This window comes from Pseudopodoces humilis, chromosome 17, assembly GCF_049639895.1.
Source record: "Pseudopodoces humilis isolate 2021_Gansu_Grassland_sample_001 chromosome 17, ASM4963989v1, whole genome shotgun sequence".
NCBI lineage: Eukaryota > Metazoa > Chordata > Aves > Passeriformes > Paridae > Pseudopodoces > Pseudopodoces humilis.
Window position 1 is genome coordinate 10,692,770 of NC_142216.1, and position 14,902 is coordinate 10,707,671.

Here is a 14,902-nt window from a genome sequence, read left to right on the forward strand (position 1 = left end):
AGTTCCATTTCAAGCCCTCGGTCATCTCCACAGCTAGCATAAAATGCTAATATGAAAATACTGCCAAAATAATTTGAAATAAAGCACAAGCTAAAAATAGGAAACAGCTAAGAGTCCCATTTGTGAACAGCTTATTCTTCAAGGAAGCTACAACATGGTTAAGATCACTACAGGGGGAAAAAATCCATCAGACATCTAGACAGCACTGAATAGACAAGAACAAGATACAGCTGTCCTGGATAAAGCTCAAAAAAGCCTGTCTAAAAGCCTGCTGGCAGTCAGGGCTGTGGGATGAACACTGAGGGAAGCAGATAACTGCAGGCAAGAGCATGGAGGTGGTTCCTTGGAGTTGCTGGTTGAGCTTTAGGTTGACTTTCTGATGAGTCTGGCAGCTTCTGTGGTTGTAGGAGGACCCTAATGCCATGTGGATGGATACAGGGGTTCAGAAAACCCTAACTATGCCAGGGGAAAAATAATCCTGTCCTGGCTTGAAATGTCCTCTGTCAGAGTTTAATGTTTGTGGAGCTGAAAGACATGTCCTGTTGTTTGCTCTGAGCTGAGTCATAGGGCAGCCCATTAGCAGTTGGTCTGGGTGGGTTTGTTCAAGCCAAACAGCCCAGCTGAAACCATTGAAGAGCAAATGGCAAATACTAATTTACTCTGACAATGCAGCAAAAGCTCTAACTTGTGCTGCCAGTTCTACTTAACTGCCAGAAGTTAGAAAGAAAGTTTGGAGCTTCTTAAACACCTTCAGGTTCTTGTTTTGGTGGTGCCAGTAGCCCTGTTCATGCAGGGAGCAGTGCAGCAGGCCTGTGCTACACTGGGGGCTGTCTGCTTCTCACCAAGCATAGCTCTAGTGCAATCCACAGGGGCTGTTGAGGTAAGATTGAATCCTCTTCAAATTCCCTACAAAAACAGAACAAATTCTCCCTGGAAGTGTGAAGGCCAGGTTGGATGGGGCTTGGAGCAACCTGGGTGGAAGGTGCTTCTGTGTTGGAACAAGGTTATGTTTAAGATCCCTCCCAACACAAGCCATTATAAGATTATATGAAATCAGGATGAAAGCTGGGATGTGTGCATGCCCCCTAAAAAAAACCCACCTGTTTAATGATGGCCTATGGTTGGGGGGCTTCTGGGCACTGGGAAACTGCCCCACTTGGTCTTACTGTCTGAAAAACTATACCCAGTGTCTCTGGCTGCTGTCATGCACTGTTGTAAGCCAAGGGGAGGTGGTGGGTAGAGCAGTGCTCCTGTTGTCTGGGTTTCTCAAGGAGGGTGGGGCAGAGACCCACCAACTAAGACAGGGAATTACATCTGTGTAAATCAAGAGTAAGCAGAATCAAAGCACCAGCTTGCTTTAATGCAGTGACACATGAATAAGCAAAAGTCAGGCTTGCTGTAACTTCTCAGCTGATAAAATGTGTTTGCTTAGCAGATGCTGTGAATAAACTGAAGAGGAAATTAGAGGGAAAACATATAGCTAGTAAGAGTTTAACCAGACATGTTTACCTGTTGTGACTATGCCTTGTATCATTCTATATTATTGTAAAAATTAAAACCACATTTAGGATTATGTAATTGAAATGGTAATTTCTCAAGAACCTCTTTTATAAGCTACAGGATTGGTCTTGTCGCTGACCACAAACAGTATCTGGACCTGTCATTAGCTCCTCAGGAACAAAGTTAGAAGTTTTAGAGGGTTCTGGCCCTCCCACAAAACCAAAAGGAAAGAATTGTAGAGGCTTAAAGAACTGTGTGATATTTATGAATAGAATCATGGAATTGCTTAGGATGGAAAGGATCTTCAAGATCATTTATTCTGGCTGTTACCCGCCCCCTGCCAAGGCCACCACTAAACCATGTTCCCAAATGCCATATCTGCTAAATCATCCCTCTGGGGCTGGTGACTATGCAGAGCTAGAAAGCGATAGTTCATTTGGATGTCAGTCCAGAAGAAGTGATGTCAAATGCGACCTCTTCAGGGAGGGCAGCAGACAGGGGGACTGTGCTTCTGCATGGGTGGTTAACCAGAGAGGAGGATTTAATGTGCTACTTAGGGATTGACTCTTGCAGCATCATGAAAGGTCTGCAAGCCAAAGTAGTGTGAAGCATCTCTCTGGAAAGAGCATATTACATTTATTTCAAGCATTTCAAGAGACAAATGTGGAAAAGGGACCTGGTCACACAGTGGCTGGAGTTGACTGAAATTCCTTATTTCAAAGAATGTTGTTGTAGGCTCTTGGAGACCTGGGGCTTACCTGAGAGCTCTGACACATCCAACCTCCGGTGGGTGACATTGGTGGAGAGAAAACACATATTCTTCAGAAATAATTGTACCCTTCACTTGCATCTTATAAGAAACTGGACTTATTTAAAAACAAAACAATATTCTTTTCAGTAACCCTTTTATTTTTCCCCAGGTTAACCCTGGCAGTAAAGCAGCCATGGCGGACTTGTGCCCAGGAGACATTATTCTGGCAATTAATGGAGAGGACACGGACAACATGACACATCTAGAAGCACAAAACAAGATCAAAGCATGTGTGGACCAGCTGCTGCTCTCTGTGAACAGGTTGGTTCTCTCTGATGGGCTCCTGTGTCAGTTTTGCTCAGAGAGTTTTTGGCTGGCCCTGGAGCAGATGTGCTCTCAGGCAGGGTTCTTGGAGCATCCCCATCGTCTGGGTTATTGTCCTGTGTTTTCAAAAACAGTAAAACAAAATGACTTTTAATGGATCACCGATAGAAAAAGTGGGTTCAGTTTATTATACGTGAGGATTACCATTTGTACCTTGTAAGGCTTGTCCAGGCTGTGGCCTGGGTTGAGTCTTCGAGGTTGTGTCAACTCAAGCAAGAGTAGCATTGGAATCAAAATCTCCTTTGGACAAACCCTGCCACTTCATTAACATCCACCCATTGTTTTAGGCATCTGTTCAATGAAAAAACATTTGAAGGTCCTGCCAAATTCACTTTTTAGGGTATTTTGAAGCAAAATGAAAGCATGAGTTTGGTATTTGGGGGGTTTTTGTTTGGTTTTTTTTAAGTTGGATTTTTTGTGTGTGTGTTTGTGTTGTGGGCTTTTTTGTTTATTTGTGGGTTTTTTGCTTGGTTGGTTTGGTTTTCTTGGTTTTTTTTGATTTCTATTTGAATGAATTCTGTAGCAAAATCACAAATTACCCAAGCAAAATGAACACTCCTTATAAAGTTCACAAATAGCTAATACTATCTGTTGTAGGTTTAAATAAGTGGATAGAGTTTTGCACTTCACTAAAGAGGCATTTCCTGATATAAAGAGCTATCATTTACTGTTTATACTTTTCTTGGAAAACCATGTAGTTCTGACTGGATGCCTGGGCAGTGGGGAAGGAGCGCTGCCATAAATGGAGCAAACCTTCTGTGATTCCTCATGGTTCCTCAGACAGGCATTTCTGAGCTGCCTGGCTAAAGCAAAGTCCTCTGAGCTCAGCCCATGTTGTACAGACGATGTGGCTTCAGTATTACAAAAGAAAAAAAATACGGAAAGCAAGCAAAAACCCTTTACACAGATGGAGTTTCCATAGCCAAGGAGGGCAGTTGTTTTGCTTTCCATCCAGAGCAGTTTTAGGGAGACTAGGTGATTTTCTGCCCCCAAGACCTGTGCCCAGGGCAGGACCAGGGTTCCCTTCCTGACTGTCTGAAGGCTACTGGAGCTCTCCTTGGAAGAGATGAAAATCCTTGTGTAGTGACAGGAGGTTTTGATGAGCCATCAGCTGCTGGGGTGGTCTGGCAGCAGAGCAGCTTCATTGGGAGTTAGAACCAAGTTTTGCTGGAAACAACTTTCACCTGCAGCATGGCAGTGCTTATTCTCACTGATGATGGTTTCTACTGTGTGAATTGATGGACTGAATGCCCACCTTTACACTTCATTTTAGCCACTGATATCAACTGGTGTTTGTTTTTTGGCTCAGATTGGACCCTTGAATATCTGTGAAAGTGCTCCTCTCCTAAGTGGTCATTCCTGCACAGGACAGAGGTTGTGGCCACAGTGGTCTCACAGCAGTGTTGGTATGTGCCTTGCTGGGGTTAGGGATATCTGGCTGCTTGGTTTCCCTGAGACACAGAAATGGTCGTTCATGACCTCAGGGTGATCTGGAAGATGATATATGGAGGGTCTGTGGCTTCATGTTTTTTTTTCCCAACTGTACCTACCAAGGTGTGGCTGTTTTTAACAGTGAGAGCTTGTGGTGTGTCCAGCAGAGGTGAATTTTCTAACAGAGATCTTGCTGCTGGTGGCCCACAGCCTTTCAGTGGTGCAGGGTTCGTGGGTGACATGGTCAGTCTTTGCTAAGCAGTAGGATTGCAATGGTTTTGTCAGGCCTTAAAGTCTTTATAAACACAGATTTTAAAGACTTTTGTATCTCATAGGCAAAAATAAACGCTCAAGGCTCTGCAAGGCAGGAACAGAGGTGAGGAGCTGTTTGGCTTGGGGTGGTTCCTCTTGGAGATCACACTGCTGGGTCAGTTTGGTGGCTTCTCCAAGGGCAGAACGCACCTTTGCTGCCCCCAGAGATGTCCATGAGAGTGCCATTTCTCTGGACAGGAAAAACTGAATAGTTTGGGTTTTTTCTGCAGTAAGGACAGCAGACCCAGTGATGACCTATTAGGTCTATTTTCAGTGTGGCCCAAAGTGGATGCACAGCGACTTGACTCTTGGATTTCTCTCCTGTCTCCCAAGTGACCTGTTGGATCCTGTTGCCCAGTTAGTCATTGCTGGAAGCACATCTGGCGTTTCCTCCTAGGTGTGAGTGGATCCCTGCTCCAGGTTCTGCCTCCTGGAACGTGGGGTGACCCAGTCCTGCTCAGGGATCCATGTCCTGGGGCAATGATGAGGGGTTTTGTTGATTTGTGTGTATGTCCAGCCACTGCTGTTTGTCACAGCTGTGGATCAACACCCTGGACCCTACTCTGAGGCTGATTTCTTCAAGAAAGCCTTGCCTGTGGTGGTGTGGATTGGTATCTTTTCCCTTGGGCAGAGAATGCTCTTTATTGCATTAATTTTCAGCATCTTTTCTGTACACTGCCTTCAGTAAAATACAGTTTGCAAGTCAACATGAGAAGATTTATTTTTGAATGTGTTTGTCTGAAATGGATTTGAAATAACAAGCCTGTTTGTTGCATGTCTTTAGTGAAAACACATGAAATTTGGTGCTAACTCTGTTTTGTCAAAGCAGGCTTCCTCCAGCCAGGCATGAGTGTTAAAGGGAGGGCAGGGAGCTGTGCAGTGCTTCCATCTCCCTGGTTGCCTTCTGGACTGCTTGATTCCATGCCCTTTCTCCATCAACCTTTAACATTTTATGTTACTGAGACAGAAAACAAGATGGGTTTTGTTTTCAGACTCTGGTCAGTAAATGCCATTAGACCAGGAAGTTCAGTAGGAAAGAATGTGGGGAAAACAAGAAGGGGGAGTTACTGAGTGGCCTGGCCAAGACCAAGTATCATGCATCAAATAAAGGCAGCCATAAAATTGGGTTGTGTTTTGCTGAAATCACTGTTTGAAAGGACCTTGGGTGCGGGATGGGAGACCTCATGGCATTGCTGTTCCTGCTGACACAGACTGCTGGGAAACCCTTGGCAGCACTGTCCAGACCTGATTCTCTGTGCCAGAGAGCCAGGGCGAGCCCCACAGCTTTTTCTGAACCTTTTGTCATCTGCCAGGGAGGGTGAAGGCTTGTGCTGCAGCTTTCCTGAAGAAACTGGCCCTGTGCCCACATTGGAAAAACTGCTGGCAAGGGGATGTCACAGCTTTTTAGGCATGTTGGGCTCCATGGCTCTCCTGTGCCCCTGAAGTCCACAGTCAATATTGATATCTTTGAAGCTGCCCCTGTTCTCAAGGCTGGACTAGCAGATACTTCCTTTCTTTCAAATCTTTGTCCTTTATCAAGGACAAATCTCTTGAGGGGTTTTTCCCTTCTTCTTCACACCCTCCATTTTCTAACTCCTTTCTTGGCCAGACCTTTGACCTCCCTGAAGTTAAAGGATGATTTGTCCCTGGATATTTTGGATCCTGCTTTTCTCCAACACGTGCAAGTCTGTCTTTGGGCAGTGATGCTGTGAAAGCCAAAGCAGCACAGTGGCCTTATTGTTCTTAAACAAAGTGGTTGAAAATCTCCATTGGTTTATGAAAGGAGTTGATTTATGTAACTGATGCCTATGTGGGCATTGATGTAAGCTGTGAGGAATTACTTGGGCATGCCTGGAATAAGGGCTGGATGTTCAGGCTGTGGTTAATGGCTCTAAAATGGAAGGCCAGGAGTTCACATGGGCTTAGTGAGGCTGTGGGGAAGGCAGTGATGGTGCTGATTAAGATTTAGTGGGATGGTTCAGGCTGCCCTGGTGATAAATTAGGCAGGTGTTCCATCATCATCTTCCCAGTTGTTGAATTTCAAACCAAGATAGCACGGGATGTACCTTGCCTGCCTTTGTGCAGGAAGGGTCAGGCCAGTTATGTGGCAGCTAGTTGGAGAAGATCCGGGGTGTTGAGCAGCCCCATGAACTATTACTCACAGACACCTGGTAAAACTTGTTCTTTGTATGCACTGTGAAGTTGCTTCCAAGTTACACAACAAATTCCTTAAGAGGCAAGAAGTGTGTTAGTGTGTTGTGCCAGAGGAGGTTTCAATTGGCTGTTAGGGAAAATTTCTTCACTGAAAGCCCAGGGAACTCATATCCCTGGACGGATTTAAAAAACACGTAGATGTGTCACCTGGGGACATGGTTTAGTGGTGGGCTTTAGCAATGCTGGGGTTACATGGGGCTTGATGGTGTAAGAGGGCTTTTTCAACTTTCAAACTTTAATGATTTCCATTCCAATCCAATTCCAGCCCTTTCTTTTGGTGACAGCACTGGGGCTGTTGTGCACAGGGCCAGGTGGGTGCTGGATGACTGGGAGCATCTGCCTGGCCCCAGGTGCAGCCAAGAACCCCAGGGTGGTTGAGTTGAATTTATTTCCAGACTGTGGTGTCACAGAATAAATCCTCAAAGGTTTGGTTTTGATTCCTTTTTTCTAAACTAAATCCTGGAAGCAGTTTCTTCCCCCTCGATTTTGTGTGTATGCCACTGCTGACTGTTTGGAGAATTGACTATGAAGATTCTCTATTGTAGTGGATTTAGCACTGGCTAAAATTACCAGTGCACTTCCTAGAAGTATGTACTTATTCCTTGCTGTGAGAGATGAATTAGGAGGAGATTAAAATAAGCTTAAAACTTAAAAGATATAAGAAAACTTCATTAACAGAAACGAAAATAATAAGAAGAAAACCTTTAGAACACTTCTCTTCCCCTCCCTACAATTTTTTTCTTTCTTTGTGACAATGTAGAGACAAAACCTGGGATTTTTAATCAGTTACTACTTCTATAATAGTTTTTTATCAGTTCTTGTAGGGAGAGGAGTTTCTCTTCCTATGTCATGGAGACTCTTCTACAAAAAGCAGTTTTCTTGTGGCTTCCATGTTACAGTGAATTAGCCACCTGGGAAAGGAAAATCTGTTTGCAGTGCAAAAGTCTTTCTTATGCCCTGCGGCTTTCCTAAAGCTGCTTTCATGGGCTACATTAACTTATAGGGCGCTATTTTAAAGATGAGCTGTTTTTGCATAAAGAACTAAAAGTTCTGTTCTTTTATCTTTGGGAACAGAGATATGCTTGCTTTTTTTTTTAAGTCTGATATATCAAAAATATAATTTTACTAAAGCTTTACGAAGAGATTTCGGTTTAAGACTAAGACATCTCCTCAATCCCCTCTTAACTAAAATTTGACTCTTTCTTTACTGCCTTTAGTGTTTCATGTTTTGGTTTTTTTTTTTACTTGTCTTCACGCTTTCTTTTCTTGGATTCGAGAGAGAATTGGTGTTCGTAGGTTCATTTGTTCTCAAGTTCTATCAATTAAAAGAGTTTTTATGGAGTTCAGCAGCGCTGAACCGTTGATCTCATCCAGGCTGGGATCAGGGAGATCGCTTGCCGTGCCTCTCGCTGCTGCTCACGGGGATTTTGCTGACACCGTGTGAGCCGTGCCGGCTGCTGCCTTCACTCAGCGCTTTTCTTCATGCGGAGTGCCGACAACAAGAAAAGCTGCTGCTGCTGGTTTTGTCCTTCTGTCCGCAGCACGGCTGGCTAAAAGCAACTAAACAAAGTTCATCGCGAGCCCTGCTGAGGCAGCCACAGCCATGTGCCGCTGTTTCGGTCGCGCTGATGTTTCGGCCCTGCGGTCTCGGCTCCATGGCCGCTCCCGGCCCCCGGCCCCTCCTGGCCTCGGGGCCGCTCCCAGCACCAATAGAGCCTCCGGCCGGCAGGGCCCGGCAGTGCCCGGCGGTGCCGCTAGAAGGAGTGGCTGGCTCTGCCGGGAAGGGGCCCAGCCCCGCTGGGAAGGGGCCCCAGCTGCCCGCCAGGCCAGGCCCCGGTGAACTCCCCGGTGAGGGGCTCGGCAGCCCGCTCACCGCCCCTCAGGGGACAGAAAATCTCGGCCGGGCCGCGCAGGGGTGGGTCGGCCAGTTACCTCTGTAAAGGTAGAAGCTAAGAGAGATTTCTCGGCTTTGCCCGTCTTTAAAAAGTGAATCTCACACAGGGTGGATACAGCTTCTGAATGGTTTAATAGGTTGTCAATTCCCAGAGCTAGCCAGCTATTGGTTTTTGCTAGGCACAGAGGAAGCTCTTAGCAGCTTCTCTCAGAAAAATTATTTCCATGGGTGGCTTCTTCCTTCCTCACCAAATGTCAATTAATGCAAAACTAGCACATCTGTCTATTCCTGCTCTATGTAAAGAGATGCAGTTTCTCTGAAAGTTTCTGTGTGAGAAAGCCCAGTAAAGAATTTGCTGGACATGTAGCCACAAAAGTACCTAGAAGTTCATATAGTTGATGTTCCTCCCATCTCCCCCAGTTCCTGGGGAATTTATTTGGGTCTGTTAGCTGTAAGCAGCACTTCCAGCAGGCTGCTGGAAGATGGGAAGGATGACAGCGTCTGTTCTCAAGTTTCCAGTAAAAGTACAACTGAAAAAGTGAATCACAGCTTCCTCTCTGGAGCTCCTTGAAGACTAATACAGAGGAAAACCGGCAGCTTTCCAGAGCAATACACAATGGTTTCAGCTGAGAGGAATGAAGGAGGAGAAATCTTTCAGCTTCTTCACATAGTCTGAACGAGCTGGATCCTTTGGGATGCTCAGCAGAGCTCATCTCCTGTGCTGCTCACCTGCCTTGCAGAGGATGGATCCAACATCTTATAGTTATTGTGGTGAGGTTCAAAATCCTGGGAGGTTTGAAGTATCAGCTGTAACTGCTTGTAGACCAAGTTCAGCTTCTAGAAGGCTAATGGCCATATCAGTGATAACAATCAGTTGTGATCATAGTGATGTGCCACAGTGGGAGATGAAGAGCAGTCAGGAGATGGGCAGGACCCTGGAGTCACCCCCCAAACAAAGGGGGTAAAATGTAGCCATGTGATTATTCTGGTGGTTTGCGGCTGCATGGTAACAGCAGTGACCTGGATCCAAGCTGACACTTCCCCAGGTGATAAAGGTTAGTTTTTAAGGGGATGGAGAAATTAGAAATTTGGTAAGACACAGGAATTCTTGCAACTTAAAAGCAGCTCTACAGATGTTGAGAGTGAGACTTGCAGATCGCTACCAGGTGAAAAAACATTCTGGTAAAATATGTGAGCATATGCAAGTAATCTTCTGAGAATGACTCTTGAGACTTTCAGAAAGCAAATGGTGGGATAAAAGGTGTCTGCAACTTTGTTTTATTTAATGATGTCCTGTTTATGCATCCATTTCCTAAGAAGCCCTGTGTGGAAGGCCTTGCACTAACCTAGTTCAAGTTATTTTTCTTGGGATTGTCCTAGATGCCATTAAGAGAGCTGAGTGGTGTAAGTGCAGGGTAATGATTTCCACATAGCTGCCTTTAATCCCTTATAGCACATCTGAGAGCACTTCTCCTCTCCTTGAGCTGTAAATTAAACAACTCGAAACATTTGAGTGATGCCTGATCTGTTGCCTGTGATGTATGACAAGTGTGTTGGGTTTTTGCTGTTTCCTAAACACAAAGCTCTGACTGTTGTTAGGGTGAACCTGCTGCTGGGGGTCACTCTGCTGGCCCCCCAAGCCCCCACTGCTCTGGGGCTTGTTCTGGGGGGTACAGGGGACCCTTGTGCTGCTGGTCCTGCTAGGGATGTTCCTAGCAGCCAGATTTGGGGCATGAGCTCCAAGCATCAGCCCCTCCTGCAAGTAGCTGCCTGTAGCATTGTTCTCTCAGGCAGAGTCGTCTCTTAATTGTTATTATTTCAGATTAGATTGTATTTTGCTGTTCCCAGGGAAAAGAGGGGATCTCCCTGTGTAAGCATAAATGCTCATCAGACTTACAACTTGACTTTGGTTTTGGTGAGGCTAGTGGTTCTCCCTACAAAATTAAAAAAAAATTAATTTTTCATTCACCTGAGCTTTGTCTTTCACAGTGCCAAGTGGAGCCCAAATTGTGCTGTATCAGCTTGTTTCAGTGTAGTTCAAGTGGAAGCTGATGCTAACATGAACCTGGCTTTGTTCAAACTGTTGGTGGAAGCTGTCAAAGTTGGTCTCAGTTACATCAAGAACTTCTCATCACTCAGCAGAACTGATAGTGAAGGTTGAGTTTAATCATTGAAGCATTAACCATGAATGGACTTCTCCATGTAAACTGAAGTCTATCCATGTCTGTCATTAAGTGTAAATATAGCCATGATGACTTTTGGAAAGCACAGGTTTATCTGCTTTCTGGTACAGACAGTGTGTGATCTCTGTCAGGGGTATGGAGAACTGGCAAGTGCTGGCAATACTGGTGACTGAATACTGTATCTCCACGCAGAATGAATTTACTGCTATTGCTCTTATCTTCTGCAATCAGAATCACTTCTGAAGCTCTGTTCTTATTTACTGGCAGGCTGAAATCTTTGGGGATGCTTTAAGCTGTGTTTGGCATATCATCTCCAGAGCTGAGCGGGGGGAAAGTCATCACGGACCCTTCTTGGGGCACTGCGAGCTCTCATCGGGTTAGCTCAGTGCAGGGGAGAGCACAGAAATAATAATGGTGATCCCTGCTAATGTAATTGGGCATTTCCATTGTTCTGGACCTCCAGATTTGATTTTCAGCGTGGAAGCAATGCACACAGCACCAGATCATGGCACAAAGCAAGTTGGGGTTGCTGGGAATGCTGATGTTCGTGGGAGGTACTGTTTCCTTTGTCCCAGTTGGAAAGACCAATTTATAATGAATTGTCCCAGCCTAAAATCAAGTAATAGTAAAGATAAATGATCAGAACAAGATAGCTAGCTATGAGAGTAACTACTCCCTGTTGAAAAAGCTGTAATGGCAGTAGCGAGAAGAAAAAGCTGAAATCCTCAGAGGCTGGATCCAAAGTGTGCTCAAAGTCAGTGGGAGTCCCTGCATTTAGTAGGTTTTGGGTCAGACCCTAGATTTGGAAAGGCAGCTTTGTATGTTGACTTGTGTAGCTGCAAAATACCAAAGGTAAAAATCTCCTTGAGAATTCCTGGGTTAAAATTGTGCTCCTTATTTTTCAAACTTGGACTTTGCAGATAATTTAACTGAAAGTGAATGTGGTATATCTGGCAAGGGTGAGAGTTCACAAAGGATGCTTGGATGCATCTGTGCCCACAGAACAAGACCTATTTTTGTGAAGTGGTGCATATACAGACTGTGATGATAGACAGTTTGCATGTTGAAAGCTTTATCTTGAACTTAATGGAGTTTCCATCTTCCAACTTAACCTTCTTGCATCCTGGAAAGTCTGTGTATGTACCTACTGGACCTTGCCCAGGCCCCTGTGGCTCCCTCATACCCTAAGTGTTGGAGATCTATGCTGAAAATCACATTCCAGCCATGTCCCCAGCTGTCTTTGTGAGGAAAAAAAATGATCAGGCACATGGAAAATCTTTGGATAGTGACAGTATTCTGCTCCGCCCTGGCAGGACTGAAGATGCATTTGGGAATGGAAACTGTATTTTTAGGGCTGTATTTTCTATCTGGCAACTGTTGAAAGGGTCAAGATGATTCATACAGGGTGGTGAAAGCCGTCTCCCTTTAAGGTGTTTATAGAGTTCCTGATGTGGTCTGGTACACAGGCTTGCCAGGGATTGTGTGTATATATGTATACATGTATCTATACACACATGTAACCAGAATTCTTTCTGGATTCAGGGCCAGAATAAAGGGACAAAGCCAGGAATATGCAAAACAGGAGCCACCAAGAGCCTGTCTTCTGATTTCTTGAACCAAAATAAGTTTGTCTTTTTTAACTCCAAACTGAGACAGAACCTTGTAGTTTAAGTATGGTTTTGAGCTTCCTGGTTTTAATAGGATGAAGCTGTCATGTTCTCTATTCATCATTGTACTGTTTCTGAGGATAATTTTGGACAAATGCAAATAAAATATAAACCTGCCAGGAAATTAATATATGCTATTGTGGTGGATTTAGCGCTGGCTAAAATCACCAGTGCACTTAATCATTTCTTGCTCTGAGATATGGATTAGGAGAAGGGCAAAACAGGCTTAAAACTTAAAAAGTATAAAGAAATTTTGTTAACAAGACTACAAGAATAAGAAGCATCAGAATAAAACCTCCAGAACACCCTTCCTCCCTCTCCAGCACATCTTTCCTCCCCCTACCCAACTTTTTCCTTTCCTAACTGACAACGTAGAGACAGATCCTGGGATGTTAAAGCAGTACTAACTGTACAATAGTCTTTCATCAGTTCCTGTAGGGAAAGGAGTTTTGTCATGCCATTGAGATTTCTCCACAAGAAGCAGTTCTTTTGTGGCTTTTCATTTCCATGAGTAGCAGCTGCCCAGGAAAAAGTTCTGCATCGTGACAATCCTCCCATTTTCACAGCCCTCCTAGAGGTGTGTCCATGGGTCATGAACTTAATGGGGTATTATTTTAAGGATGAGTTGTTCAAAGGCAAAGGTTCTCTTCATCTGTCTCTGTGATCATCTCTGGGAACAGATTTTCTTCTCTCCCTGGGGGCAAAGGGTTTTCATTACTCTCATCTCTCTCTGTTCAAACTTCTCATGGGATTACAGCTACTCAAACATGTGCTTGGCTTCATCAATGGATGCCTCTGCTCACATCTAGTTTGAACACTTCATCCCCCCATACACTCTCATGAATTAAAGGACATATTTCAGTATATCATTGTCCATCTCCATGGCCCTACTAAAAGACTATTTCAGCCCCATTAGAGCATCTCCTCATTCTCCTTCCATCCAAGGCTTGACTCTTTCTTTACTGACCTTGGTGTCTTCATGTTGTCTTTCTAGGTGTTGTCACTCTTTTTCTCTCCCTGGAGAGAGGAACAAGGTCTGCAGGTCTCATCTGTGTAGTGAAAGGGTCAATATCTTGCCCAGTGGCCACAGCAGTCACTGTATTGGATTTCAGGATGCACTGGGTGCATCCCTCCACCTGGCAGCCGCTGGGAGCGGTCCTGGCTCAGCCTGGATCGGTTTGGGCTGGTGGCGGGCGGGGGGCTTAGTGTTGGCAAGATGTCAGTGGCTGGGGCCCCTCTGTCCCCCACCCGGGAGCCACTGGGGTCTGGCCCAGCCTCCCCCAAGCTGCACAAATCACAGGAAAGTGGGTCCAGCCCCACCAGAGCTCAGCTACTTTGTGAGGCTGGAAGCAAAGAGTGAGATTTCCCCGGGCTTGTGGTTTTTAAAATGTGGATCTCACAAAGGCGGGTCAAATTTCTAAATGTTGCAAAATGTTGTCAGCTCTCAGAGCTAGCCAGCTATTGGCCTTACCCATGCACTGAGGAAGCTCCCAGCAGCTTCTCTCAAAGAAATCACTTCCATTGGTGGTTTCTTAGTTCTTTCTCCAAATGTCAATCAATGTGAAACCACCACAGCTATATATATGTTTGGCTTCTTTTATAAAATTTGTTTAATTTCTTTTTTGTTTTGATTAAGGAGCCTGTTTCTTTCTTTGGGATTTTTGTGGGTTTTGTTTGTTTGGGGGGAGCACTTTGGTTTGGTCTTTTTTAAAAGCAATTTAAGCAGAGTTTACTTAACTTCCCACTGCAGAGCTGAAGGGAAGACCTGGTCACCCCCAGTCCTGGAAGATGGCAAGGCTCAAGCGTACCGGATCAACATTGAGCTGGACCCACAGGTATGGCAGCTACAGCCCTACACATCTGCTCTTCCAACTTGCTTTTGAGGAGAGGACATCCATGTGTGGAGTCTGGAAAGCACTGTGCTCTTCTTGGACCTGTGCAGTCCTTCCAGAAGTGAAGGAGTTTCCATGTGTGGTTTTAAAGTTCTGTGAAGGTCTGTCTGTGCTTTTCTTGGGCTTGTACAGTCCTGGTTTGCAGCAGTGCAGGAGCCATATGACCAAGCTCAAAGTCAGTGTTATTTTGGATGGAGCTGTTGAGGGTCCTGTGACTGTGCAGTGCCTGCCCTTCCTGGAGTACAGCATGCCCAGGATCTGTCTGCATCTGCCTCAGCTGGTGTGCCTCTACCTTGGGTGCTTCCAAAATCTGTTGTACGCTTCCAATCCTGTGACAGTGATTAGCCTCCCATGATGGTGGATTTCTGGTTTTTTTGGTGTTTCTGGTCGTTGGGTTTGTGGTGGTGGTGGTGGTGTTTTGTTACAATGTTCTCATCTTTTTTTTTTTTTTTTTTTTTTTTTCCCTGTCAGTCCTTCTCTCTGTTTTGCAGCTTCTCTCTTCCCTCTGTCCTCAGCTCTGTTCCCTGGAGCCTTCTACCTGTATCCTGCCCCATACTATCCCATCTCCTGCAGCAGCCAGGTGGTGGATGGAGCTGAGCAGGTCTCCCCATCTTTCCTACTCATCTCTAATGGCTTGTTAGCAAGGTCAGAGGTGACTTTCATTCTCCTTTGTC

At 45.1% G+C, this 14,902-nt stretch overlaps 1 protein-coding gene across 1 annotated transcript in view; it reads left to right on the top strand.

The window, feature by feature from the left end:
- PDLIM4 (PDZ and LIM domain 4) overlaps positions 1 to 14,902 on the top strand; it is a 44,511-nt gene that overhangs the window by 12,077 nt on the left and 17,532 nt on the right. The window contains exons 2-3 of the mRNA XM_014253264.2: positions 2,421 to 2,572; positions 14,087 to 14,171. Of these exons, the coding sequence (XP_014108739.1) occupies positions 2,421 to 2,572; positions 14,087 to 14,171 (237 nt within the window). The remainder of the gene's footprint in view (positions 1 to 2,420; positions 2,573 to 14,086; positions 14,172 to 14,902) is intronic.